The sequence below is a fragment of the Tachypleus tridentatus genome, chromosome 7 (genome assembly GCF_004210375.1).
Source record: "Tachypleus tridentatus isolate NWPU-2018 chromosome 7, ASM421037v1, whole genome shotgun sequence".
In the NCBI taxonomy this organism is placed as follows: domain Eukaryota; kingdom Metazoa; phylum Arthropoda; class Merostomata; order Xiphosura; family Limulidae; genus Tachypleus; species Tachypleus tridentatus.
The window spans coordinates 4,800,330-4,828,116 of NC_134831.1; the positions used below are offsets into that span (position 1 = coordinate 4,800,330).

Consider the following 27,787-nt stretch of genomic DNA (forward strand, 5'->3'; position numbering starts at 1 on the left):
GATTGACCGTCACATTATAACGCCCCCACGGCTGAAAGGGCGAGCATGTTTGGCGCGACGGGGATGCGAACCCGCGACCCTCAAATTACGAGTCGCACTTCTTAACATGCCGGGCCGATTTGTGGTTCCCCAGGTGAGGCCCAAACTCAGATGGTTAAGACACTGGTCTCGTAATCCGAGGGTCACACGGTTGAATACCTGTTACATCAAACATTCTCTCTCTCTCAGCCGTGGGAGCGTTATAACGTGGCGGTCAGTCCCACTATTCGTTGGTAAAAGAATAGCCCAATAGTTGGAGGTGAGTGATGATGACTAGCTGCTTTCCCTCTAGTCTTACAATAGGGATGGCTGGCGCAGATAGCCCTCGTGTAGCTTTGCGCAAAATTCAAAAACAAACAAACCTCCACAGTTTTTTTATAATATAGCACAATTAGGAAGTCGCAATATTCTATACCTTTAAAGTTTTGTCGAAATGCTAAAACTGTAACGTAATAATTACGTTACAGCAACGTTTTTCACTTCTTTGAAATCTGATTAGTGTAAGCCAACAGAATTACTGAAAATATTCATAATGAAATCAATCGTCTGAATCATTGAAAGAAACAAACACAACACCTACAAAACACACTGTATTCTTTTTTCTGTCCAAGAAATATTGTACCTGAGTGTTTACATAATTTTAACATAATTATATACCATACAAGGATGACAATGTTTCATCTCTCTCTACAGTCTATATTATCCTGGCTGACATCGATGCTTTGGTGGACTTCGCACGTTACATGGGAAAACAAAAACTACTGGACGACGGGAAGTACCTTATCATATGTGTAGAAGACATAGAAGTTTATGACCCTGCTAAATCACAACAGTATCTAAAGAAAGGTTAGTACAATAAAACGTTTTGTGTGGTGTAGAAAGAGTGACAGATCGTGAATTAGCAAGAGGCCCTCTGGTACTGAAAAATATTGTCCGGACCTGAAGCAAGTGTTTTAAACTTTACGATATGTTGTTGTAGATAATATAGAGTGAAGTTTATATTTATCCACGTGTTCAAAATCACTGTGGATTTATTGGTTAAATAAAGGGAAATACGAGCACTTAATATAAAAAAGAAATTTGACGTTCAACGAGTTTGAAGTAGTGAATATACATGTCAAGGATAAAACCTGCACTTCTATAATATAGTATGAGATATTTGAATAATATGAGCTCTGTCTCTTAAAATATAGAGTCAAAGAACATTTGGTTTTTCACTTTATTTTTGTGTTTATTTCAACTGTATTTAGGTCACAATACATCAATAAGTGTATAAAACGATGATTTTTTTCACACGGTACTAAGCCTAATCAAGTTATTTTACATAACTTTGATTAGTCTAAAATTTTATCTGCTTCCGCTAGAGAACAGCTTAAAACTAGTTTAGTGCTGAGCCAATTTTGAGTGATAACGACGTTATTGTTTGTTTGCTTTTTGAATTTCGTGTAAAGCTACACGAGGGCTATCTGCGTTAGCCGCCTCTAATTTAGCAGTGTAAGACTAGAAGGAAGGCAGCTAGTCATCACCACCCACCGCCAACTCTTGGGCAACTCTTTTACCAACGAATAATGGGATTGACTGAAACATTATAATGCTCCCACAGCTGAAAGGGCGAACATGTTTGGTGTGACGAGTTTTCGTACTCGCGACCCTTGGATTACGAGTCGAGTGCCTTAATTACCTGGCCATGCCACGCCGATAACGACGTTCATTCATAATAATATATTATTGATGTTGAAAATAAAAATAAATTATTGATATTAAACGTAATAATAAATAACAAATACATTGATGTTAAAAATAAAAATGAGTAAATTATATTATGTTATTATTCTTTTCCTTAAAACCAGATTTCTGAACAGGTTAAATATATCTGTTAAGAATTACAATCCACTTGTTAATAGTTCATGGTATAAATACAGTCTAGATCATTACTACGTCTATCGTTATTCAACTGATCTGATGAGTCTTTTCATTGTACCAAAGGCCTCGTTGGCACTGGATACGTTTCGGGATTATGTATATACATTACATGGCCAAAGGTATGTGGACACCTCTTCTAATTAGTGGATTCAGCTACACCCATTGCTAACAGGTGAAGAAAATCGAGCATACAGCCATGTAATCTCCATAGACAAACATTGGTAGTAGTATGAGTCGTACTGAAGAGCTCAGTGACTTTGAACGTTACACTGTCATAGGATGTCACCTTTACAACAAGTCAGTTCTTCAAATTTCTGCCCTGCTAGAGCTGCTCCGGTCAACTGTAAGTGCTGTTTTTATGAAGTGGAAACGTCTAGGAGCAACAAAAACTCAGCCACGAAGCGGTAGGCCATTCAAGCTTACAGAACGAGACCATTGAATGTTCAAGCGCGTAAAAATCGACTGTCCACAGTTGCAACACTCACTGCCAAGTTCCAAACTGCCTCTAAAAGCAACGTCAGCGCAAGAGCCGTTCATCAGGAGCTTCATGAAATGGGTTTCCATGCTTGAGCAGCCACACACAAGCCTAACATCACCATGCACAATGACAAGCGTCGGCTAGTGTGGTGTAAAGCACACTGCCATTGGACTCTGGAGCAGTGGAAACGCGTTCTCTGAAGTGATGGATCACGTTTCACTATCTGGCAGTCTTATGGACAAATCTGGGTTTGTCAGATGTCACGAGAATGCTTCCTGTCTGAATGCTTAGTGCTAACCATAACGTTTTGTGGAGGAGGAATAATGAGCTGGGGCTGTTTTTGCATGGCTTAGGTTGGGCTCTATAGTTCCAGTGAAGGGAAATTTTAACGTTACAACATACAATGACATTCTAGGGAATTGTATGCTTTCAAATTTGTGGAAACAACTTAAGGAAGGCTCTTTTTTGTTTCAGCATGACAATGCCCTCGTGCGCAAAGTGAGGTCCATAAAGATACGGTTTGCCGAGGTTGGTGTGGAAGAACTTGAACACCTTGGAGATGAATTTGAACGCCGACTGCGAGCCAGACGTCCTCGACAGACAACAGTGCCCTACCTCACTGATGCTCTTGTGGCTGAATAGGAGCAAATTCCCGCAGCCATGTTCCAAAATCTAGTGAAAAACATTCCCAGAAGAGGGGAGGCTGTTATAATAGCAAAGGTGGGACCAACTCCATATTAATGTCCATTGCGTTGGAATGAAATTTTCAACAAGCACTATGGATGTGATGATCGGGTATCAACATAACTTTTGGCCATGTAGTATATATATGAAAATAGTGTTTTTAATATCAAACAGGCCTGGCATGGTCATGCGGGTTAAGGCGTTCGACTCGTAATCCGAGTGTCGCGGGTTCAAATCCCGGTCGCATCAAACATGTTCGCTCTTTCAGCCGTGGGGCGTTACAATGTGACGTTCAATCCCACTATTCGTTGGTAAAAGAGTAGCCCAAGAGTTGGCGGTGGGTGGTGATGACTAGCTGCCTTCCCTCTAGTCTTACACTGCTAAATTAGGGACGGCTAGCACAGATAGCCCTCGAGTAGCATTGTGCGAAATTCAAAACAAACTAATATCAAATAAGTTTTAATTTTTTGAATTTATGATGTGACGTTTAAAAAATCTCGAATTTCCCCTAGTGGGAAAAATGTGATATTTTTTGTCTAAGAAATCCCTTCTTTCCTAATTTATTCACCAACCCTCCAATAAGTACAAATTTTAACGTAAATTACTCACTGTAACATCGTCATTGCTCAAACGAAGCTCTGTCTTTGCTTACAGAGTTATAAAATAGAAACTGAAACACCCTTGTGCCACATTCACCTGCCACATCCTCTCTTACGTTTAACACTGTATTATTTATAGCCAATAGAAAGCCAAGATTTTAATTTATCAAATGACATATTGTATTACGTTGTTTGTTGAAGGCTGTAGCTAGTTTACAGCGGTGATTACTCATATGTCTATATAGATATACATTATATATATATAAGCGAAATTTTGTTTTTTACACTTTTTTTTCTTCTGATTATGATTTCAAAACCAAAGAACATAGAGGATTTTACCAAATGATTTGGCTTCAACCTCTACCAAACGTAGCATGAGTGACTGCTACGGTACCTAGAAATGACAGGGAGGGATAAATAGCCGGATTTGAGGGTTGGACCCCATAAAATATAGTTAGTATGTCTGTGTGTGTCTGTTCCTTACATCTTTCCCTATTTCTTGACCAATCAGCAACAAACTTGACAAAGTAATATAAAATGACATGGTATGAGGGGGGTTACTCCTATTTAATTACTCCCCAGTGGCATGTCCGCGGACTTAATACGCTAGAAACTAGGTTTCGACACACGTGGTGAGCACAGCATATATAGCTCTTTGTGTAGCTTTGTGCTTAATTACAAAGGAACAAACGAACCTATTTAATTTAATATCTAATTAGACTCCATCTAATATATATATATATAATGGAAACTGTACGTTTGTTTGACCAATCACCACCAAAATTGACATGATGAACCCTACGTCCTCAGAAATGACAATGAGGGAGTGAAACTCCTACTACGGTTTTCACAAAGAAGATGCACATTTGTGTGTGTGTGTTTTTTATAGAAAAGCCACTTCGAACTATCTGCTAAGTACAACGAGGGGAATCGAACCCCTGACTTTAGCATTGTAAATCCGTAGACTTATCATTGTACCAGTGAGGGATTTCTAGTAGGGAAGTTGATAACTAGAACTGATCGCCTCCCGTGGTATAAAATTCAATAAATGACTTTAAGCTCTCGTTTGGTGAATACGAGATGCTATAAAAAACAACGTCTGAACCTTTATCAAAATACCAGTTCGGAGGATGCAAGGAAAGCAAAACGTAGAATAACCGAATCAAAACAGGAGAGACCAACAACGCTGAAAACAATTGGTTAGAAAAGCAGATAAGAAGAGATATAAATACAGGATAAAAGTTTATTTGTTTGTTTAGAATTTCCAGCAAAGTTACTCGAGGGCTATCTGCGCTAGCCGTCTCTAATTTAGTAGTGTAATACTAGAGGGAAGGCAGCTAGTCATAATCACCTTCTGCCAACTCTTGGGTACTTTTTACCAACGAATAGTGGGATTGACTGTCACTTTATAACGCCCCCATGGCTTAAAGGGCAAGCATGTTTGGTGCGATAGGGATTCGAACCCTCGACCTTCATATTAAGAGTCCTACGCTTTAACACACTTGGCCATGACGGGCGCAGGATAAAAAAGAAATAAGATTTGAAGTTGAAAGAGCTAGAATAATTGAAACACATCCACTGAGTGAGAAGGTGAGAGAGAGAATGCAAGAATTCCATGTAGAGTTCATCACCATGATTCTCAGTGTGGTATATCAAGAAGTTTAATTTAGATGGTATCATTTTTCTTTTAAAAATTAGTAATTTAAATGAAAACTAATATTACGAAAACTGATTTTTTTAAAATGGCTTTAATATAAACTTCTTTGTTTCTCAAGTTATTAGGATAGCCGTTTATGGAACAAATAATTTGGCTAGTATACAATAATCAGTAAAGCGGAACGATCACAGTAGTACAGCAGTATATCTAAGAACTTGCAACGACATAAACCGGGTTTCGATACCTGAAGTGGGCAGAGCACAGAGAGCCACTTGTGTAGCTCTGGGCTTAACTTTAAAGAAACAAACAACTAAAGTAGAAATAAAATAAATCAAATGAAAACTGAGCTCATTTAATTTCGGAATTTTGTCAGTCTGTAGGCACTTTTAATTTATTATATTTTATTAGTCTGTAGGCACTCTTAATTTATTATATTTTATGGTCTGTAGGCACTCTTAATTTATTATATTTTATGGTCTGTAGGCACTCTTAATTTATTATATTTTCTTCCTTGCCTGACGGGCCCCGCATGGTCAAGCGTGTTAAGGCGTGCGACTCGTAATCTGAGGGTCACGGGTTTGCATCCCCGTCGCGCCAAACCTACTCGTCCTTTCAGCCGTTGGGGCATTATAATGTACGGTCAATCCCACTATTCGTTGGTAAAAGAGTTGCCCAAGAGTTGGCGGTGGGTGGTGATGACTAGCTGCCTTCCCTCTAGTCTTACACAGCTAAATTAGGGACGGCTAGCACAGATAGCCCTCGTGTAGCTTTGTGCGAAATTCAAAACAAACAAACAATCCTTGACTGATCACACACACCCCTAAATTCGTGGGAGACTCGCGGACTGCATGTTTACTCATGTCCTTCCTTTAAGATAACCCTATAATCACTGTTTGTTATCAACGTTTCGGACGTTACTGATACGTTTCTTCTATTTTGATAAGGACTGTTGTAGGAGCCTGGATTTTATCCTGGAGAAACCTCCTTAGAAAGAATATCAGATGCGTTGGCCATTCTGTTTATAAGATTCTGGCTTAAATCCAACTCGGTCAGATTAAGAAAATATTTAACCGTGAATGTCTCGTGAGTGACACTGGGATAATTAAATTTTCTATAGTTTTTTTTTTTTTTTAACACCCCAACAATAACATCAGAATTCCAATCTTGTATAGCACTACCGACTCTCCAAATCAACTTGGTGAGGACCTTCTACTGTTTTTTTTTTTCTGTTTCCAGATGCAACAGTTCATTCCGTAAAAATGATGTATGCTGTTATTTATAGAACCACAATGCACGAATACCAAATAGTTTACTACGTACCGTACACAACGTAAAGAATGAAGTGAAAGCAAACGCTAAAAGCTCCGCCTAGTGTCTCTGCTACAAATTACATAAATCCGCATGTTTCTTCTATGTACAGTATTTTGTGTTCTTCCACCCACCATCATTTATTTTTAACTAACTCTCCTATAATCCCAATGTTGTTATCATTCGACCCAGTACAAGTTTCGCAGATGCTCATCCATGAATTAATCCATTTTATCCTGTCATTACAATACTCGACTCTCTCTAGAATAATATTTTATGTTTTATCTCTGCTTTATGCTGGATTAACCTTCCCAGAAACTGTAGTCCTGAAAAAGGAAAACCTAAGTCGCATAACCTCCAGGAGAGGGAATGGGCTATCTAGGATTTATTGAGTTATTTGCTGGAGTGACTGGGGATATTATTAGATTGTTGTGTGTAGAAGGATTTTATTTTCATTTCGTGTGTAGCTCGTATCTGTTTTGACAACTATTTATTTTCTATAGTCATTACCTTACCTTCTCTCGGGGGGATCGGTATTAGTTATAACTGTACTTTGTTGGTGAACGTTCGTCTACTGGTTTGCTTCTGTTAGTGTTGTGTTTCTTCCGTGCACTGGAATACACGCATATGCGGGATTTTGTTAATGGTGTTTTTTCTCTAGAGATCATTTAGACAGTTTGGTGTCTGATTACTGTTGTGTTGCGGCTGAATTATGATCCGATGTCTTTGTTCACGTACCACCTCTTTCCAAAGAAACCTCTTGTATAGGGAAATATGTCCGCGTGTCAGTAATTTTCTACCTAGCTACTGTGATGGTTGTTTGTTTGTTTTTTGAATTTCACGCAAAGCTACTTGAGGGCTATCTGTGATAGCCGTCCCTACCTTAGCAGCGTAAGACGAGAAGGAAGGCAACTAGTCATTACCACCCACCGCCAACTCTTGGACTATTTTTTTACCAACGAGCAGTGGGATTGACCGTCACATTATAACGGCTGAAAAGGTGGGCATGTTTTGTGCGACCGGGATTCAAACCCGCGACCCTCGGATTACGAGTCAAACGCCTTAACACACTTGGACATGCGGGCCGGGCTCTACTGTGATGCAAAAGATAATAAGCAATTAGCAACTACACTTCAGTTATCATACTAATTATTTAGGGGAAGCAAATTGTTATCCTATTACCACAAACTTTGAGTTAGTTGTTAAGCCTAAAGTTTCTGGGGTCGTAGGTCTTCAAACTTGTATCTGAGCCACCGGGGACGCTATAAACTTACAGTAAGTACTTAATGTGTGTATGAAAGAAACAGTTGTATATATTTAATTTTGTTGCATTTGTCTGAAGTAGTTTTATAAGTAACGTAACAGTGTTTCTTTATTTAATAATTTATCAGTTGATACAGTAATCCTATCGTGATTGATTGAAAAGTATAATCCAATAGATGTTATATTAATTATCATATTTCTAATACTTCTAACTTTATTGTTCGTAAGTTTTCATCAAAACTGTTTCGTACAGTTTGTACAAAATAAAAATAGTCTTTCTTTGATAAACATTTCTTTATATTAAAAGTTCTAAGGAAGACCTTCACATAGTTGAGAGATCTGCGTTACAAAAAAAAAAAAAAAGGTTTTAAATAAAGCCAACAATACACTGGGTCTATCTGGAATTATTTTTGAAAGGACTGAACTTAACGTTTGTTTGTTTGGCTTATAAGTAAGCACAAATATATCATCTGGTTATATGTGCTGTCCTATCACAGGTATCGAAGTCCGGTTTTCAGGGTTATAAGCCTTCAGATTTACCTCTGAGCCACAACGGGCATTGCATTTGAAGTTCAAATGAACCAATATGTTTCTTAGGGAAAGTAATTTTGCTGTGGAAAAACTTATAAGAGAAGGCTGCAAAGCAAAAATCTATTTTCTGGTAACTTCTCTTTTCTTCGTATGTCGAAAAAATATTGTAAAGCTGTCTCCAGGTAAAGGGTTTGGATAACACGAAGCGAGTCAATTTTGTTGTTGTTGTTTTTGTTGTTGTTTTTTTAGATTATTAGGCTTGGCACGCGCTTGAAGTGATACTTATTAAGATCCAACCGCCTTAAGAAAAAACGTTTTTTCCGCCATGGACAGGCTTGGCATGGCCTAGCGCGTAAGGCGTGCGACTCGTAATCCGAGGGTCGCGGGTTTGCGCCCGCGTCGCGCCAAACATGCTCGCCCTCCCAGCCGTGGGGGCGTTATAATGTGACGGTTAATCCCACTATTCGTTGGTAAAAGAGTAGCCCAAGAGTTGGCGGTGGGTGGTGATGACTAGCTGCCTTCCTCTAGTCTTACACTGCTAAATTAGGGACGGCTAGCACAGATAGCCCTCGAGTAGCATTGTGCGAAATTCAAAAAAACAAACAAACAAACAAACCGCCAGGGACGATGGTTAATAGGGAGTTATATGGTTGAGTAAACATTTATGAAATAATAATAAATTATTTGGGGTTTTATAGGGACACCTTCTGATTTTATGTACTTGAAGATGTTGTTGTTGGAGGTTTTTAAAGTAAAAATTTATTTCAGTAACCGATGGCTCTGGATCCAAATCGATTGACTTCAAGCCGTTTCGGTCAATTCTTATTGTAACTCACCAATCTCCAAAAAATCCACATTACGACGAGTTCCTTAAAACTGTGCGAAATTATTCTCAGAAGCCACCGTTTCGTATTCCATACCCCGAAGGACTAGAAATCAGGGTAAGATGGTCTTCATGTTCCTTGTAATTTTTTCTCGCAAGTACGATATTTAGATCTAAAATCGACCACAAGTTAACTTTAATATTTATATTGTTATACGCTTCTATCGCAGATTCAATAAATATTGTTACATAGTAAAAACGAACATTTAAAACATGTTTCATTAATTTAAACATTCATTTTGGTAATGGCTAAATGCCTAATAAAACTGTTTATGATAGTGGTTTCAAAATTATGATAAAAGTTAAAACAAATAACTATATATATGTATATAATATAATATAAAATGTGTAAATCCCACCAGTGTGCACTATAAGGTTTTGAATATTAGTAGCTAAAGAAATAAAAAACTGAAACTTGTAACTACGAAATTGATGAAAATCTAAACATTTATACGTTTCATAAATATTTCATTTATTTCTGCCATGGTTCTGCCAGTAAAGGTTTCATCAGATTCAGCATTCACTCTGAAAACAATAAGTAAAAATTTCATCAGGTTCAGCTTTCACTCTGAGAACAGTAAGTATAGGTTTCATCGGGTTCAGCATTCACTCTGAACACAATAAGTAAAGGTTTTATCAGGTTCAGCATTCACTCTGAACACAATAAGTAAAGGTTTTATCAGGTTCAGCATTCACTCTGAAAATAATACTTTGTATCTAAAAAATAATATCAAATTTTCCATTAACGAAGAAAGAATACAGTTTATTTGCTGTTGAAATAGTAGATTGTTGTATATTATGAGTGATATCAACTCTACAGTTTATAAAATAATTAAGATAAGTTCTCTCTGGTTGTAAATACTTAACTTGTATATTTGTACTTCATCAGTTTAATCTACTTTACATCATAACAGTTGTTTATGCAATTTCATAAATGGCGTCCTATGTCAGTCATACTTCAGTGGGCCTGGTGAGTTTTGGTATTTGTCGAAATGCCTCGTCGGTACCATATATAACATATATAGTTTTGTTACCACACTGTTTTAGCTTTTCTTTACCTTTACTCGTAAGTTCTTAGAATTTCATGTTTAAGGTATCTTATGCATTTACGAAAATTGGGTTAAGTTGCTCAGGGCTCAGCATGGCTAGGTGGTTAAGGCGCTCGACTCGTATTCCGAGGATCGTGGGTTCGAACCAACATCACCAAACATGCTCTTCCTTTCAGCCGTGGGGCGTTATAATGTGACGGTCAATTCCACTATTCGTTTGTAAAAGAGTAGCCCAAGAGGTGGCGGTGGGTGGTGATGACTAGCTGCCTTCCCTTTAGTCTTACGCCACTAAATTAGGGACGGTTATCGCAGATAGCCCTCGAGTAGCTTTGCTCAAAATTCAAACCAAACCAACTTGCCCATAAGTACCTTATTTTTTATTTAATACTAATAATTGATTTGATACTAGCTTTCTATATCATATTACCTCAAAACTAAATCAATGAAAAAAACGTTTGATCCAACAATAACATTGTGAAAAGATGTGTTATGTATATGATTCACAAAACACAAATGTTTTTGCAGTGTGGTTACTTTCTATCGTTAACAAAATTGTGTAATTTTAACTTCTAGTTTTATCAGGTAGTAATCATTATTTCTAACTTCACCTCTGATCTCTTGTAGATCCCCATTTACGCCAGCCTGGCGTATGATGCTGTTATGATATATGCGTCTGCTCTGACTAAGGCCTTGGCTGTCGGCGTGAGAGAAGATAATGGAGAAGAAATATTTAACTACATACGGGGATACAGATACGAAAGTAGGTTCTGTGTTTTCAACTATTACATACTTCATAAGGCGAGAAGAGTGGATAGATGGACTTTTTTCTTGCGTTACGAAATTTCTTATTAAGTATTCATTATTTTGAACGTTCTTAACATAACAAAACTTTCGTTATGAGAGTTTTCTCTAAAATATTGGTTTGTTCCTGCGCGTACAGAAAATTAACCAGTGTATGGATGAACTTTTTTCTTGCGTTACGAAATTTCTTATTAAGTATTCATTATTTTGAGCGTTCTCAACATAACAGAACTTTCGTTATGAAAGTTTTCTCTAAAATATTGGTTTGTTCCTGCGCGTACAGAAAATTAATCACGCATTTAACTCACTTTACTGGTATTGGAAATAACGAAGCACGGATATTAACTACACCTACGAGCTAATGAATTCAATCTCATTTTTCTCAAATGTAAACATACAGCTACTGTTATTTTACCAGATTATATCAGTTTTGTATGACGTAAAACTAGTAAATTAAGGTCTCTAAGCTTTCTTAAACTTAGTGTTATGTTTTATAAATATTTTTATTGAAATTGGAAATACGTTTTAGAAGTTTTCCTTGACTAATGGTTACAGTAAAATATATATTTATATTTATGCGGTTATTGATATAATATATTTTTACTTGAAAGTAGATTAGTTTTAAATATTTATTTTATATAACTGATACATGAAACTGTATAATTACAGAATTGAGGACAAAGGAGACAACTGTACGTCTCACAAATACACGCTCTCTAGTGGCACAGCGGGATGTCTATGGACTTACAACGCTAATAAGTTTTCGATACCAATAGTGGGAAAAACACAGATAGCCCACTATGAAGCTTTATGCTTAACTATAAACAAGTAAACGCAAGTAAATTATTTATTTACGATAACGATGATGTCGTTACTGATGAAACCATGGTCGTGAATTTATGATGTACAAATTTCTCGTTTTTCCTCAATTTTAAATATGTTTATTGTCACTTTATTGAGTATCTTAAAGCAAATATTAAATTAACCTATCATAGTTGCCATTCATTGGATCAGCGAGAGGTCTGAAGATTAATAACGCTAAACATTGGGTTTTGATTCCTGTAGTAAGTATAACGCAGACGGCCATTGTTAACTTTGTGCTTTGCTTAACAACAAACATAGTAATCAGCTTCGCTCTGGAGTTAAAACGTCGAAATCTTTTGCGTTAATTAACGGAAACATTTCGAACTGGAGGTTTGGTTTGTTTTGAATTTCGCACAAAGCTGCGCGAGGTTATTCGTGCTAGCCGTCCCTGATTTAACAGCGCAAGATTAGAGGGAAGACAGCTAATTATCAACACCCCAAGCCAATTCTTGGGCTACCCTTTTTACCAATGAATAGTGAAATTGACGGTCACATTATAACGCCCCAACGGCTGAAAGAACAAGCATGATTTGGTGTGATGGGGATTTGAACCCGTGACCCGCAGATGACGAGTCAAGTGCTTTAACCACCTGGCTATCGGGCCTGAGGGGAAGCGATATTAACATAAAATAATTTGAAGAGAGTATAAAAAAGAGTTCTTCAGAACACGTTGCAGACGGCCAATACATCGTGTAGCTTTGCTTGCACTAACGAAACATCAAGTACAAGAATATTCTATGACGATATACTGACATTTTCTAGCTATGGTAGGCTACAAATTCTACATTTCTAAATGTTATAATTGCGGGAAATAATAATGGGGAGCATGAATAAAATTGAGGTTACAAAAATACTGTTATAACATATGGGTACTGACATATGTTATAACATATGAGTACTGACATATATGTTACAACATATGGGAACTGACATATATGTTACCACATATGAGTACTGACATATATGTTATAACATATGAGAACTGACATATATGTTATAACGTATGTGTACTTTTCGAAATATTATAGTCCAATCAGGAGTGAGCTCTGTAGAATAATAGACATAATGAAAGAAGCAAATATGACGTGATAAATGTTTAATAATGTACTATATTCAGCCAGAGTAACAGAGACCAGTGTACAGTGTTGATAAGAAGTTTATCTAATAGAGACCAGTGTACAGTGTTGATAGGACATTTATCTAATAGAGACCAGTATACAGTGTTGATAGGATTTTTTTCTATTACAGACCAGTGTACAGAGCTGATAGGACGTTTCTCCATTAAAGACCAGTTCAGAGTGTTGATAGAACATTTATCTAATAGAGACCAGTGTAAAGTTTTGATAGAACGTTTATCTAATAGAGATCAGTGTACAGTGTTGATAGGACTTTTATCTATTACAGACCAGTGTGCAGTGTTGGTTGCGAGATATTAAACATTATACAACTTGGTTTTTAAGTGTTAATTTTCTTTCTGTTTTCTAATACAATAAATAATATCGAAATCAGATTTCTGAAAGATGTTAACTAACAGTTTTTGTTTATATTTACTTATGTATAGTTTATACTTTAGTCCATTTTGCACAAGTATTATTTTTTTTTTTAGTATTAGTTTGGTGAAGTGAAGGATAGCAGACTCGTTGTTGGTAGTTTTCTTTAGGACAATATCACGTTAGTTTATCAATTGCCCACTGCGAGGAATCGAATCTTGGATTTTGGCGTTCCAGATGCATAGATTTACCGCTATCCCATAGAGTCGATTTATTTTTCTTCAAATCCATTCATTACGTCTTCAACTTATACTTCATCTAGCAAAGCTCGATATCTAGGGGATGATCCTGAAAAGGACAATATTAAAACGAATTTTGAGCTAAAACTTTTAAGAAATAAAGATATTATCAATAAAACAGTTACCTTTCCAATACTTTATGTATGTTTTTACATTTACATAAAGTGTTTAATTTATATGTTCGTGACACATATTTTTTAGTTACAACAGAAGTTTTCCTCGGAGCAAAGTTTTCCTTCTTATTTTTGAAATCGTGTAAATTTCTAAGACCGAGGTTTAAATTTCTGAATGACAAGTTTAAAATGTTTTCAAGATAGTTAGTTTTCATTCATATAACAACATAGATGTTTTTACCGGATTTTATAAGTAGATGTAAAAGGTTTGTTTGGTTTTGAATTTCGTGTAAAACTACGCGAAGGCTATCTACGCTAGCCGTTCCTAATTTAGCAGTGTAAAGATAGAGGGAAAGCAGCTAGTCATCACTACCCACCACGAACTCTTGGACTTTTCTTTTACCAACGAATAGTGGATTGGCCCATGGTTGAAATGGCGAGCATGTTTGGTGTGAAAGGGATTCGAAATTGCGACCCTCAAATTAAGAGTCGAGTTCCTTAACCACCTAGCCATGCTGAGCCAGAAGTAAAAGGCAAAATAGAAATTTGCGGTAAAAACAAAAAAGATACTTACGAGGTATGGAATATTACAGAAACTACAGGGTTACTTACATAGGTAGAAAATAAGTATTCAGTGCTGGTTCACCAGTTCTGAAGATTTCTATTGACAAAAAAATATATTGTTTATTCTGCGAAAGGCTTTTCAACATCGTGAGTACCATTACGTCCTTAAAGCTTCGAGTGCAAAATTTCATCTTGTGATTACAGCATTCTCTGGAGTTTTTGATGTAGTTCGACGTTCTAGGCACGCGCTAACATGATCAGTCGCCATGTCGACGAAATCTGTCACGTGAACGTGATTTGCTTAACAACGTCACGGATAGAATGTTCCACGTGAATTCGTCAGTGTATAAGTTACAGCGAACGTTGATATTTTTGTATACTATGAACTTTTTGCTAATTATAACATACCCAATCATTACAAAATTTGTTTTACTAAATTATTTGAAGAACATATTTATTACAGCTGTTTGAAATTTCAGACCAAAAAATATATATATGTCCACAAAAATACATATGTAGAGAATTCATTTTAATCCGTTTAGCATATGTGCAGTTTTTAGTTCGTCTCATTTTCCCTTACACAGCATATAGAGTTCACTCAATTGTGTCTTTGTCATAGATGTCAAGTGTTAAAATCAAAATATTCCTTTTGGTTTAGGAACTTACCACCCCACAGTCCGAGGGTCTATTTCCCGTGGTGGACAAGACACATATCTTATTACGTAGCTTTGCGTTATAAGAAACAAAGCCTTCATTTAGAATTTCATGACTGTACATTTATAAAGAACATCTGTCTGTTATACAATTTATAACTCGTAAATCAAGTATTTTGTTAATTATGTTAACTGTATTATAACTGCGGGTTCTTCAAGTCCTTATAAAGTTCGTATTACATAATTCTAAACTTAAAAGTCACTTTATAATTATGTGTAATCCCGGCATGTCCAGGTGGCTAAGGCACTCGACTCATAATTTGAGAGTCACTGGTTCGAATCCCCGTCACACCAAACATGCTCGCTCTTTTAGCTGTGAGGCAGTTATAATACGACATTCAACCCCACTATTCGTTCGTATAAGAATAGCCCAAGATTTGGCGGTGGTTGGTGATGACAAGCTGTCTTCCCTCTAGTCTTACATTGCAAAATTAAGAATGGCTAGCGCAGATAGCCCTCGTGTAACTTTGCGCGAAATTCAAAAATAAACGAACAATACTTTTTCTGCTGACTTTGTCCATTGTTAACTATTGTTTCATTATATAAATAGTTCAGCTGTAACCATATTAAGTACTTCCTTTCGTAGCCACTAGTCTCTCACTCATTGAAAAATAAAATACTGTCATATTTTTCAAAAATATTTGATAACTTAAGACATTTTCAGATTCCCGTAAATAATTCGGCTAAGGTAAGACAATGGCCGGTTTCAACTTTCTGATCAGATTAATTAAATTATTTACGACATGGCGTTTCCTAAGAACGCTTTCGAACGTTCTAGGTTGACGGTCTCCTGCAAAGATTGTTTACTTGTTTTTGTTTTTTTAATTTCGCGCAAAGCTAGACGAGAGCTATTTGCGCTAGCCGTCTCTAATTTAGCAGTGTAAGATTAGAGGGAAAGCAGCTAGTCATCACTACCCGCCGCCAACTTTTGGGCTACTCTTTTACCAACGAATAGGGATTGACCACACATTATCTCGCCCCCACAGTTGAAAGGACGGGCATATTTGATGCGACGGGGATTCGAACCCGCGATCCTCAGATTACGAGTCGAACGCCTTAACCCACATTGCCATGCTGAGCCTCACACAACGAAAGGAAACTAAATGTATTTACAATAAGTTATTAAATTACTTTGTGTTAGTGTCCGACATGACCAGGTGGTCAGGGCGCTCAACTCGCAATCTGATGGTCGCGTGTTCGAATCCCCGTCGCACCAAACATGCTCGTTCTTTCAGCTCTGAGGCCGCTATAAAGTAACAGCAACCCCATTATTCTATAGTAAAAGAGTAACCTAAGAGTTGGAGGTGGGTGGTGATGACTAATGGCCTTCGCTCTAGTCTTATACTGCTAAATTAGTGTCGGCAAGCGCAGACAGCCTTCGTGTAGTTTTGCACGAAATTAAAAAAACAAACAAACAAAACAAACTTTGTTTGTATATCTCAAGGACGAGGTGCTTAAACCTAAGACGTATTACTTTAAGACCGTCGTTTGTTCTGTGTGACGCTAAAAGAATTGTTGCTAATGTATCCAATGCTCAGTGGGTTTACACTTATTCAATAATTATTATATATGTTAATGAGGTTTTAAACATTTCTACGTGGTTGTTGATAGAGTCGAGAATTTTTTTTTCTCTGTTTTGGATCATCATTCACAATTCACCCATTATTTAAAATTACGTGGTTCTATTCTCTTCATTAGCTTATGTTAAGAGTTGGTCGCTGCAGTTGAACCTATCAGGCATTTCAAGTACACGAGACACTAAAGAAAGGCTAATGAGAATCAAGTGTTAGCGCACCCTGTGTTCTGGAAAATGCATCAATATAATGTACATATTTTTTTCATTCTTGATAAATTTCGTTATTTTTACAAATTTTCCCAGTGCTTTAAAGTGACACGTAAGTTGAACTTACAAATAAAACTTGACCTGATTTATTTCTTAACCTCCGGCCACATATTTATCTCTTTCGGCCTTTCTTGTGACACATAGTAGGTTTTCGTTATTGTTGTACCTTATGTCGACAGGTACGCGCTTCTGTTCAGTTTAACAACTGTAATATATATATATATAACTGAACGTCTACACTCTTGCCTAACAGACAATTATTGCAATTATATTAATAGAAACTGGAGAATCTGTATTTATGGCTTCAGTCCACATTACGACTGATTACAAATCGGAAAAAATATCACTACGAAATCTACGTGTGAAAGTCGAAGTCCAGCACCAAAGTGTACCGTAACATGTGTATAGAATGTACTTAAATAGACTCCAGCAGGCTAGATTGTGCATATGTAATCTATGGTTCATGTCCCGTTTTTGGAGAAAAGAAAAAGTCGCGCTTAATATTTTGGAGCCTTGGGTGTTTCTTAAGAATGGCGGGTTAAAGCCAATCATTTGGAGAGACAATACCCCAAGAACCGACAGTGAGTTAACTAGCTATTTTCTTCTAGTCTACCAGACATGACAATCTTTGTACATGATCATAGGATAGTCAGGGATTCACTGAAACATAATCATAAACTTATCAGGTATATATTACAAAAACAGTATTTCGTGATCTTAACATGATCAAAGGATGCGTTATAAATACTTATGTGATAACGTTGCAAAAAAGAACAAATGGTAAACAGTCTCTGTAGTGTCATAAGACATTCAGAGTTTTATTAAGAAGAGTCGTGCAAGTCGTTATTATGAACAGAAGCGCGCGTTTAAGACGTAAATAGAAGTTAAAATAAAGGAAAATAGCAGTAGTTTTTAACTTCAGTATATCGTAAGTCTATAAATTTACTTACTAGGACTATTGTTAACAGCTTTGGATGCAATAATATGTCTGTGAAATGCAATTAGTTCGTCTATTCAAATAATTGATGGAGTCTTTTAAGAAAGTGGTATTGTAGTCAGTGGCTGTACTTTGTCTTAAATGTTATTTCGAACAAACATAAATCTTTAAAATAGTGTTCATGATAAAAATAACAATTTAACAATTGTAACATATATATATAATTGAGCGTTTAAACTCTTCCCTAACAGACAATTATTGTAATTATATTAACAGAATGCTCTGTAAATTATTGTTTAACAACCCTTATGTACTTACATTAATAAAATAATTGGTAGACTATTGTTTAACAAACAATTATATACTTACATTAATAAAATAATTGGTAGACCATTGTTTAACAAACAATTATGTACTTACATTAATAAAATAATTGTAGACCATTGTTTAACAAACAGTTACGCACTTATTTGAATCAAATACTGTTGGTTAGTTTTAAACCTATTTTCTTACTCATTACAATACGTAGGTTCGGTTTTGTTGCTATAACGTTTGAGTGGCTTCTGTCTATTAGGTATATTGGGATACAATATAACTCTTGATGACAACGGTGATGCTGAAGGAAACTACAGTTTATTAGCTTTAGTGCAGAACTCTAACGGAGTTGGTAAAAGTATGCAGCCTGTTGGACACTTCGTATCTGAAGCTATGCACTTACTTCCAGTAAGGTTTTTGAAACTTGGGTCAGTTTGTATATAAAATCTTACTCTTAAGCCAACTAAGGTTTCTAAAATGTTGGTCAGTTTGTAGGTAATTTTTTACAGTTGCTAAAGTAATGTTTACTTTTGCGTTACTCTACTTGAAATGTGATTTTTTTAAAGTCGACAATGACTTGTGTTATTAAACTATTTTCTTCTTTCGTCTGTTATTATATATCATCTTGAAACATAGCCGTCCCCATGATTAAATAACGTAAACCTCCTCACCTGGAAATGTTATAATATAAAGTAATATCACCAGAATACTGGTGTGCATACTGAAATAAATCAGACGTAAACAGGAGTCAAACAAAAGGATAAATAATAGTTCGTAATTAAATAATAATGGTTATAAATAAAATTTATTTATGAATACTTAATCTTATATAATCAGTCTATCGTTAAGTAAATGTTTTTCACTTCGTGATCACAGTAGTGACATAACTTTAAATATTGTCGTCATATTGTGAGGTTTCTAATATGTTGATCAAGTCATGGTTATTTTTAGTGGATATTATGAAAAAAGTGATAAGTGATTACATATTTAGACACTACGTATAAGATTAACACGTGTGCAGTATATAAAATATTAATCATCTTATTCTTTATAAGAAAAATTCTAGGTTTTGTGGCAATAGTAAAAAACAAATAAACATAGTGATCCATTTATAATTTTTGATTTTTTTCTTTTATGAGGAACTGAAACTGAAAAGAAATATTCAGTGGATTAATGGAAGGCCTCCTCGAAGTGAACCAGAATGTGGATTCCATGGGGAGTATTGTAAACCAGGTAAGTGAAATTAACTTATTATAATCCCCTCACTCAATGTAAAATTGTTTTTATTTGTTTTTTGAATTTCGCGCAATGCTACACGAGTGTTAAGTGCGCTAGCCGTCCCTAATGTAGCAGTGTAAGACTAGAGGGAAGGCAACTAGTCATTATCACCCACCGCCAACTCTTGAGCCACTCTTTTACCAACCAATGTGTCACTGACCATCACATTATGACGCACCGATGGCTAAAAGGATGAACATGTTTGGTGTAACGTGGATTCGAACCCGCGCCCCAAAGATTATGAGTCAAACGCCATAACCACCTGGCTATACCGGGTCAAGACTAGAACGAAGACAACAGAAATCACCATTCGCGGCCAACTCTTGGGCTAAATTTTTTTACCAATGAATAGGGGATTGACCGTCACATTATAGGGCTTTAAGGTCTATCATGTTCAGTATGACGAAATATATATATATATATATTGTGTAAGAATAAGTCCAATGTACAATAAAATACTTAAAACCAACATTTATTTCTACAAACTAAATACGATTGAAGAATTAAACTAATGGACATAACGGTATGTGTTGAATTACTTTAAACAACGCAGTGAAGATTAGTTTAATCCATTAATTCGCGTTCGGTGGGGTTGAAAGTGATTTTCGAGCACAATGTAACCTTAATAAGGTTTAACTTAATCCATGAATGAGCATTAGGGTGGGAATTATGATTATCCTTGTGATCTGTTTAGATATTTTAAACCTACAATTTTCCATTCGTAAGGATAGAACTCACTTTTCAAAGTAATTACTTTAAAGTCTGGTAATAAAAACTGTCAACAAAATGGAAGTTGAAAATGACATGCGCTCATCTGTCCTAACACGTAGGTAGACAGAGCAATCATGAAACTGATTTCTCGTTGGTTAAAGCTCCTAATATAAAATAAACGAGAGTTAAAACTTGAGAAAATCAATTCAATTTTGTTTATAAAGTCTTACGGTTCTAATAATTGAACTTTCAAAAAGCAATTAGATATGAAAACTAGTGCTATATTATTGGAAGTTCAATTACTTCTGTTTATAAAGTGACGAGACTGGATTAATTGGAAAGTTTAGGCAATAATAAGAAAATAAATAATATTTTTCCAGACTGGAAGATCATCTTAATTGGATTCGTTTCAGGAGTTGTTGTTGTTGTTGCTGGAACTTTCAGCATTCGGTAAGTTTATGATAATGGTACTAAAGTACACTTATATTGTTTATCATATCACAGAGTTGTCAGGTAAACAATATTAGTATATTTCAGTTCTAGGTTTCTCTTGATAATAATTAGAAATTCAGTACAATATTGGTGTCGTATCATTGTAGCAAGTATAGAAAAGGACACTACTTCAATATCAATATATGTTTAAAATGCACCGTAATACTAGTTTAAAATATTTAAGACTGAATAATATATTTAAAAACATGACTCATGAATATCTTCAATGTTCACTTATTTTTAGCTACGTTTATGTTGCCAGTTTGAACGAAACACATTGTAATACCTCAAGATAATTAGCTTTGCAAAGCCTACTAGGGTAATATGACCTATATCTTTGTTATGCAATAGCAAAATATATAACTCCATTTGATGTTTCTCTAAAACAAAAAGACAATTTTCTACCAAATTCCTAGTCTCCTAGAAGCTTATATATAACATAATAATGATTGGTTCGCACAAAGTTTTACTAACTTTTATTAGACATTTACAAAAAAATAGTTTAAGTTTTATATTATTGAAAACAGCCAAGTGGTTGGTTAAAAAAGCCAATGTAGTTTTTTAAACGAATGATTTTTCCAGAGAAAAGAGCACAATATTTTAAAAACTCAAAAAATGATAAAATATTTCATTAATTACTTCATAAAAGTGACATGTAAGTTGAAAAGGAATTTTGAATAAATTTAACTAAACATATAACAAAAAACCAATTAATTTCTTTGGTAAGTCTGACGTTATTTAATTACGTTTTAATGTTATATATGAAGAAAGTTTCCGTTTTGGACAACTATCTTCAGAGTTTTATTGTAGTAAATGAAAAATGCGACGTTTTTTTAAATAATTTAAGTTATGGTAGTTTTATTAAAGCTTCAATTTTATTATCTTTACCAGCGCCATATTGGATAGGTTTAATTATAATTCTTTTTTCAGTCACTATCGCTATGAACAGAAAATGACACGTAAACTGTGGAAAGTTAACATCAAAGATGTCATGCCACTTAGAACACATTCTACATATGCATTACAAAATATCCGGAATCAGATGAACGTAAGTTCAGTTATTTCTTTTTATTTTACTTTTATCCATGTGGTGTGAACATATGAAACTAGACAGTTTTTACAATACGAAGGAAAAAAACCATCAAGTTATTATAAAATTTATTTATGACATCTTTGGTAAAAAACCTCAAGTACGTTCCATTACACTTAGTTGTATATTAAATTAAAATTATAATAAAATATATGTCATTCTTAAAATATTTGGAATATATATATCATATTTTATGTAATTTAATGCTTAGCTATTTGATTTCTCATTGTTTCATATTAAGTTGTATTTGATTTCCAGTTGTGCTACATTGTTGTCTGCATACTTCGCAAAATGAATAAATAACATTACCATATATACGTGTGCAACTACTGAAATGGTTTAGTACTTAAAATAAGCTGGAAATAGCCTGTACTTTCAAAAGCGAAACGGAGAACGCTCTACTGACATAAATATAAATTGGTCTTGTAAATATTAAATAATCATAATATTTCAGTATGTCAGTTGGATCTAACAAGAAATTGTGACTTACTACATTAGTTAGGTGATTGTTTCCAACAACAGCTATGGTTAAGTATTTATGTTGAAGCTTGTAAGTACAAACTCCCGAGTATTTATTGATATAAGTATTAACTGATATACTTATATACATTAACTGATATACTTACATATATTAACTAAAATACTTACAGGTATTAACTGTTATACTTACAGGTATTAACTGTTACACTTGCAGGTATTAACTGATATACTTACATATATTAACTAATATACTTACAGGTATTAACTGTCATACTTACAGGTATTAACATTAACTGATATACTTACATATATTAACTAATATACTTACAGGTATTAACTGTTATACTTACAGGTATTAACATTAACTGATATACTTACATATTTTAACTAATATACTTACAGGTATTAATTGTTATACTTATAGGTATTAACTGATATACTTACAGATATTAATTAATATACTTACAGGTATTAACTGATACACTTACAAGTATTAGCTGACATATTTACAGGTATTAACTGATATAGTATAGGTATTAAATGATATACTTACAGGTATTAGCTGATACATTTACAGGTCTTAACTGATATACGTACAGGTATTAGCTGATACACTTACGGTTATTAACTGATATACTTACAGGTATTAGCTGATATACTTACAGGTATTAATTGATATACTTAGAGATATTAACTGATATACTTACAGGCAAAGGAATACGATATTAAAAAACAACGGAAGCTTGGAGTCACTCTCCAATACAAATAATTATAATGTCGGTTTCTACAAAGGCAACGTGGTGTTCTTAAAACATATTCACAAACGTACAATAGATGTGACCAGAAGTTTGTGTAAGGAACTTATTCAGGTAAGGCCTAATAAATGTTTACTGTCATTATTAATATATATATATTCCTAGCTGTTTTCATTAAATTTTAGACTTTTCCCTATGAACATCATTACCACATTAATTTCAGCTTCTAATAGCTTTAATTATAAAATCAGTTAATTTATCGTGATGAAGTCATTAATAAATGTTGTAAAAGTTAATTTGAAAACTGTATTTAATAAGTTGTCTGTTCCAGGTTGATTTGCGAAGGTTAAGGCTTGCTTATAGTATGTGCGATAACGGAATATTTCATTGGTGGCTTTATTTCAAGTATGATGCTCCAATCAACTGAGTTGTTATAATGACCGCTTTATTTAGAATGCGTATAAAGATGGCGACCAAATCTATTATTACATTTTCTGACCTTCTTTATTTATTTTTTATTGTACTTACGTCTTAATTAGTCCACAAAGGTTACCTTAAACCTAGAATCTCAGTAATGATTGCATCTTTCCCCCTCAGAACAGCTTGAGAAATTTACCATTTCATTGTTTGTAGTAAACTAGAAAGCTACACAACAGGCAACCAGTGCGGTGCCCAGCACAGCTAATAGAAACCTAGTTTTAGGATTACAAGTTCGTTGGCTTGTCGCTGAGCCATTGAGATGCAAAATTTGCATCAATGTTTGTTTTAAAACATTGCTGTGTCCACTGCGGAAAATCAGACCCGGAATGACCAGGTAGTTAGAGCACTCGACTCGCAATCTGAAGGATGCGAGATCGAATCTCCGTCACGTCAAATATGCTCGTCCTGGAGCCGTTATAATGTCACTGACAAACCCAACTATTCGTTGATAAAATAATAGTCCAAAAGATGGAGGTGGGTGGTGATGAGTAGCTGCTTTCCTCTAGCCTTACAATACGCAGATAGCTCTCAAGTAGCTTCACGGGAAATTCATAACAAAGAAACAAACAACCTAAAAGTCAAAACCTATATTCTAGTTTTGTTTTGTTTGTTTATTTTGAATTTCGTGCGAAGCTACATGAGAGCTATCTGCACTAGCCGTTCCTAATTTAACAGTGTAAGGCTAGAGGGAAAGCAGCTAGTCATCACCACCCACCGCCAACTCTTGGGTTACTCTTTTACCAAATATTAGTGGGATTGACCGTAACATTATAACGCCCCCTTGGCTGAAAGAGCGAGCATGTTTGATGTGACGGGAATTCAAACCCGCCATCCTCGGATTACGAATCGAGTGCCTTAACCACCTGGCCATGCTGGGCGTTTTTAGCGTTCTAAGTTCATAAACTGACCGTTATCTCACCGATATAGGAAACCCAAGATCCCCTGTAATACATTATTTACGTTTGATCGGGTTTCTTGTCAATCAATATATTTACTTTATTATCTTATACGTTGTTGTTGATTTCAGTGACACCTTTTATTCATCTAAAAGTTTGATTTCCTGAAAATTATTTTTGGCATGAAGTAAATATATTAAGTTTGTCATTATAAAGGAGGCTTCAGTTTCGTGTTGACTCTCAAAATCTCATATGGTAATTTGTTCTATAGTTTGCATGACTAATTCCAGAGTAATAAATATTTTATAGAGTCGAACAATTAGAAATCAATTATTTTATTTTTTATGGCTTTTAAATGACTGATTCGTTTTTGTGTTTTTTTTAAATCAGATTCGTGAAATGAGACACGAAAACATCAATCCAGTTATTGGCGCATGCGTAGAACCTCCGAATATTTGCATTTTAACATTGTTTTGTGCTCGAGGAAGTCTGGAGGTAGGTTTATAAAGTTCTGTAACACAATTTGAATATATATATATATATACATAAACATTATTGTGCTTGTTCTTTTTTCTAATATCAAATAATTTTTCTTTTAAACATTATTTGATTTCTATTTTGTAATAGTTTCTATATAAAAGAAGAAAATAGAAAATATAACACAAGTACTTAAGTTTTTTTAAACGAGTCTCAGTCAGTCATAGGATGTATCGGTTCATAAACCTTAGAATATGTTCTCATCTGAAAACCCTAAAATGCTACCATAAGGTTAAAAAAAAGAAAAAAAGAAAGTATAAATTTTAATTGTCATGTCCGTATTGAAGTCATGCTGCGTTAGGACTAGTAAAAAAACCAATAGTTTTGTGGCCAAAGTAAAAAATGAAAAGAATGAACAGAAACACTGTAGACGTAGACTTTACTACACATTAGGTAGATCTATAGCAGGTTTGATGGACTAGTTTAAAACCTAGGGACTGCAGCGTAAGTGCCTTGGGTTGAAGGAACAAACAAAAATACTTGACATCCAATTCTGAATGTTTTCGGATTAGTGTGAAACTAAACGAGGAAATATAGTGGTACAATCAATCTTCACTGGTAAAAAACTCATTTAATATAGCTAGTTGACTAAAGGATACAATTATCTTTTGTTTTGGTGATAAAAGTAGTGTTTTGGTATATCAATAAGAAACGAAAACTTTGAGAAAAACAACTAAAGTTCTGCTTTAGTTCAAACAGCAAGTGATATCTCATAAACAAAACTAATTAAAGCAACGTGTCAACATTCACATTATATCATTTTATTAATGTGTTTTAAAACTGAATTTATAATAAGCAGGGCGTTTAGTTCATCAAATAATCATCAGTGAATTATACTGAGCAAAGTGTTATGTGAAGTCAAGTTAAACGTAAAATTGAACATATTACAGCACACGAGTAAAATGAGGCAATGGCGCTGATTGAAAAGGTTATGTTTGTTTGTTCTGGATTTCGCGCATAGCTACACGAGGGCTACCTGTGCTAGCCGTCATTAATTTAGCAGTGTAAGACTAGAGGAAAGGCAGCTAGTCATCACCACCAACGCCAACTCTTGAGCTACTCTTTTATAAACGAATAGTGGGACTGTTCGTGACATTATAACGCCCCCACGGCTGAAAAGGCGAGCATGTGTGGTGTGGCGGGAATTCGAACTCTCGACCTTTAGATTAAGAAGGGAGTGCATTAACCACCTGGCCATGCTGGGCCTTTTTAGCGTTGTAAGTCCATAAACTGACTGATGTCTCACCGATATAGGAAACCCAAGATCCCCTGCAATACATTCTTCACATTTGATCGTGTTTCTTGCCAATCAATATATTTACTTATTTACAATATATTTTACACGTTGGAACCGAATCTGATGTTAAATTAAACAGAACAGAAACAAAACACGATAACATCAAGAGTTCCAAGTTGAAACTACTGTATAGTTACAAATGTATGTTGCATTCACAAAACAAAACACAGTTTCTAAGAACAGAATATATAATTACAACATACACACAAACATGATTTGACTATACCATGTAACACACATAAACATGACTTGACTATACCATGTAACAACACACAAACATGACTTGACTATACGACGTAACACACACAAACACGACTTGACTATACCATGTAACACACATAAACATGACTTGACTATACCACGTAACACACACAAACGTGACTTGACTATACCATGTAATACACACAAACGTGACTTGACTATACCATGTAACACACACAAACATGACTTGACTATACCACGTAACACACACAAACATGACTTGACTTTTCCATGTAACACATACAAACATGACTTGACTATACCATGTAATACATACAAACGGAAATTTTTTATTTATTAATTTATTTTAGAAAAACGTTTCCATATGTATGCAAAAACAACACTTTTAAAACTGTTTGTTTAAAAAATATATATTTCTACAGTACCTCAGAAAGCTTGTGGATTATTAATATTTTGTAGTATTCAGCTTTTCGTTGAGTTATCAACTGAAGAGTGTCTAAACTACGAGTCCCAAGTGTTTAATCCGTGAGTCTTAAGTGACCGATTTATGAGTCCTGTCTTTTCTACTTTTCGGGATCTTGAAAACATTTCTGAAATCGATTCTCTGATCAAAGGTCGCATCCTGGAACATAAAGATAATTTTCTCTACTGTGAACAATTTATATATATATATTACATTTCTCCACTGTGAGCAAACTATATAAACATCACATTTCTCTATTATAAACAAATTGTGTGTATATATATATGTATATATATATATATATATATCACATTTCTCCATTATGAATAAACTATATTCATCACATAAACGTACATTACCAAGACAGTTTTCTATGTTATAAAATATACTGTGCAGCAGTTTGAGACATTAAGTCAATTTTACCCACGTACAGTTACGTGGTTTAAAATATTCGTTGTTGGTTGAGACAGATGCAAGTTTATTTTTATGTTACGACTTCAGATTAAGGTGATTGTAACTTCAGAGTTCTCCTAAAATTAACATCATCTATGGAACCTAAAAGTACTATTCTTAAATTTTAAAATATTTCTGCTTAATCTAGAAGTCATGATTATTGTTCCACTTTCAATACAACACTCATTCGCTTATCAGACTTAAGGCTAGATTTTTATTTCATGTGTAGAAATATTATTTGCAATTTTAATAATGGCAATCATAATCGAAGCTTAGCAGA

The 27,787-nt window shown here is 34.8% G+C and overlaps 1 protein-coding gene and 1 long non-coding RNA gene across 2 annotated transcripts in view; one reads left to right on the forward strand and one right to left on the reverse strand.

The window, feature by feature from the left end:
- Window positions 1–27,787, forward strand: part of LOC143255029 (guanylate cyclase 32E-like) — a 91,758-nt gene that overhangs the window by 33,225 nt on the left and 30,746 nt on the right. The window contains 10 exon segments of the mRNA XM_076510042.1: window positions 733–885; window positions 9,251–9,423; window positions 11,039–11,174; window positions 18,613–18,761; window positions 19,493–19,586; window positions 20,723–20,792; window positions 21,765–21,882; window positions 23,120–23,157; window positions 23,159–23,273; window positions 24,926–25,030. Of these exon segments, the coding sequence (XP_076366157.1) occupies window positions 733–885; window positions 9,251–9,423; window positions 11,039–11,174; window positions 18,613–18,761; window positions 19,493–19,586; window positions 20,723–20,792; window positions 21,765–21,882; window positions 23,120–23,157; window positions 23,159–23,273; window positions 24,926–25,030 (1,151 nt within the window).
- Window positions 13,308–27,787, reverse strand: part of LOC143255030 (uncharacterized) — a 37,877-nt gene continuing 23,397 nt past the window's right edge. Inside the window, exons 2-3 of the long non-coding RNA XR_013030415.1 lie at window positions 27,017–27,213; window positions 13,308–13,917 (exon numbers count right to left, since the gene is read on the reverse strand). This is a non-coding gene — a long non-coding RNA (uncharacterized LOC143255030). The remainder of the gene's footprint in view (window positions 13,918–27,016; window positions 27,214–27,787) is intronic.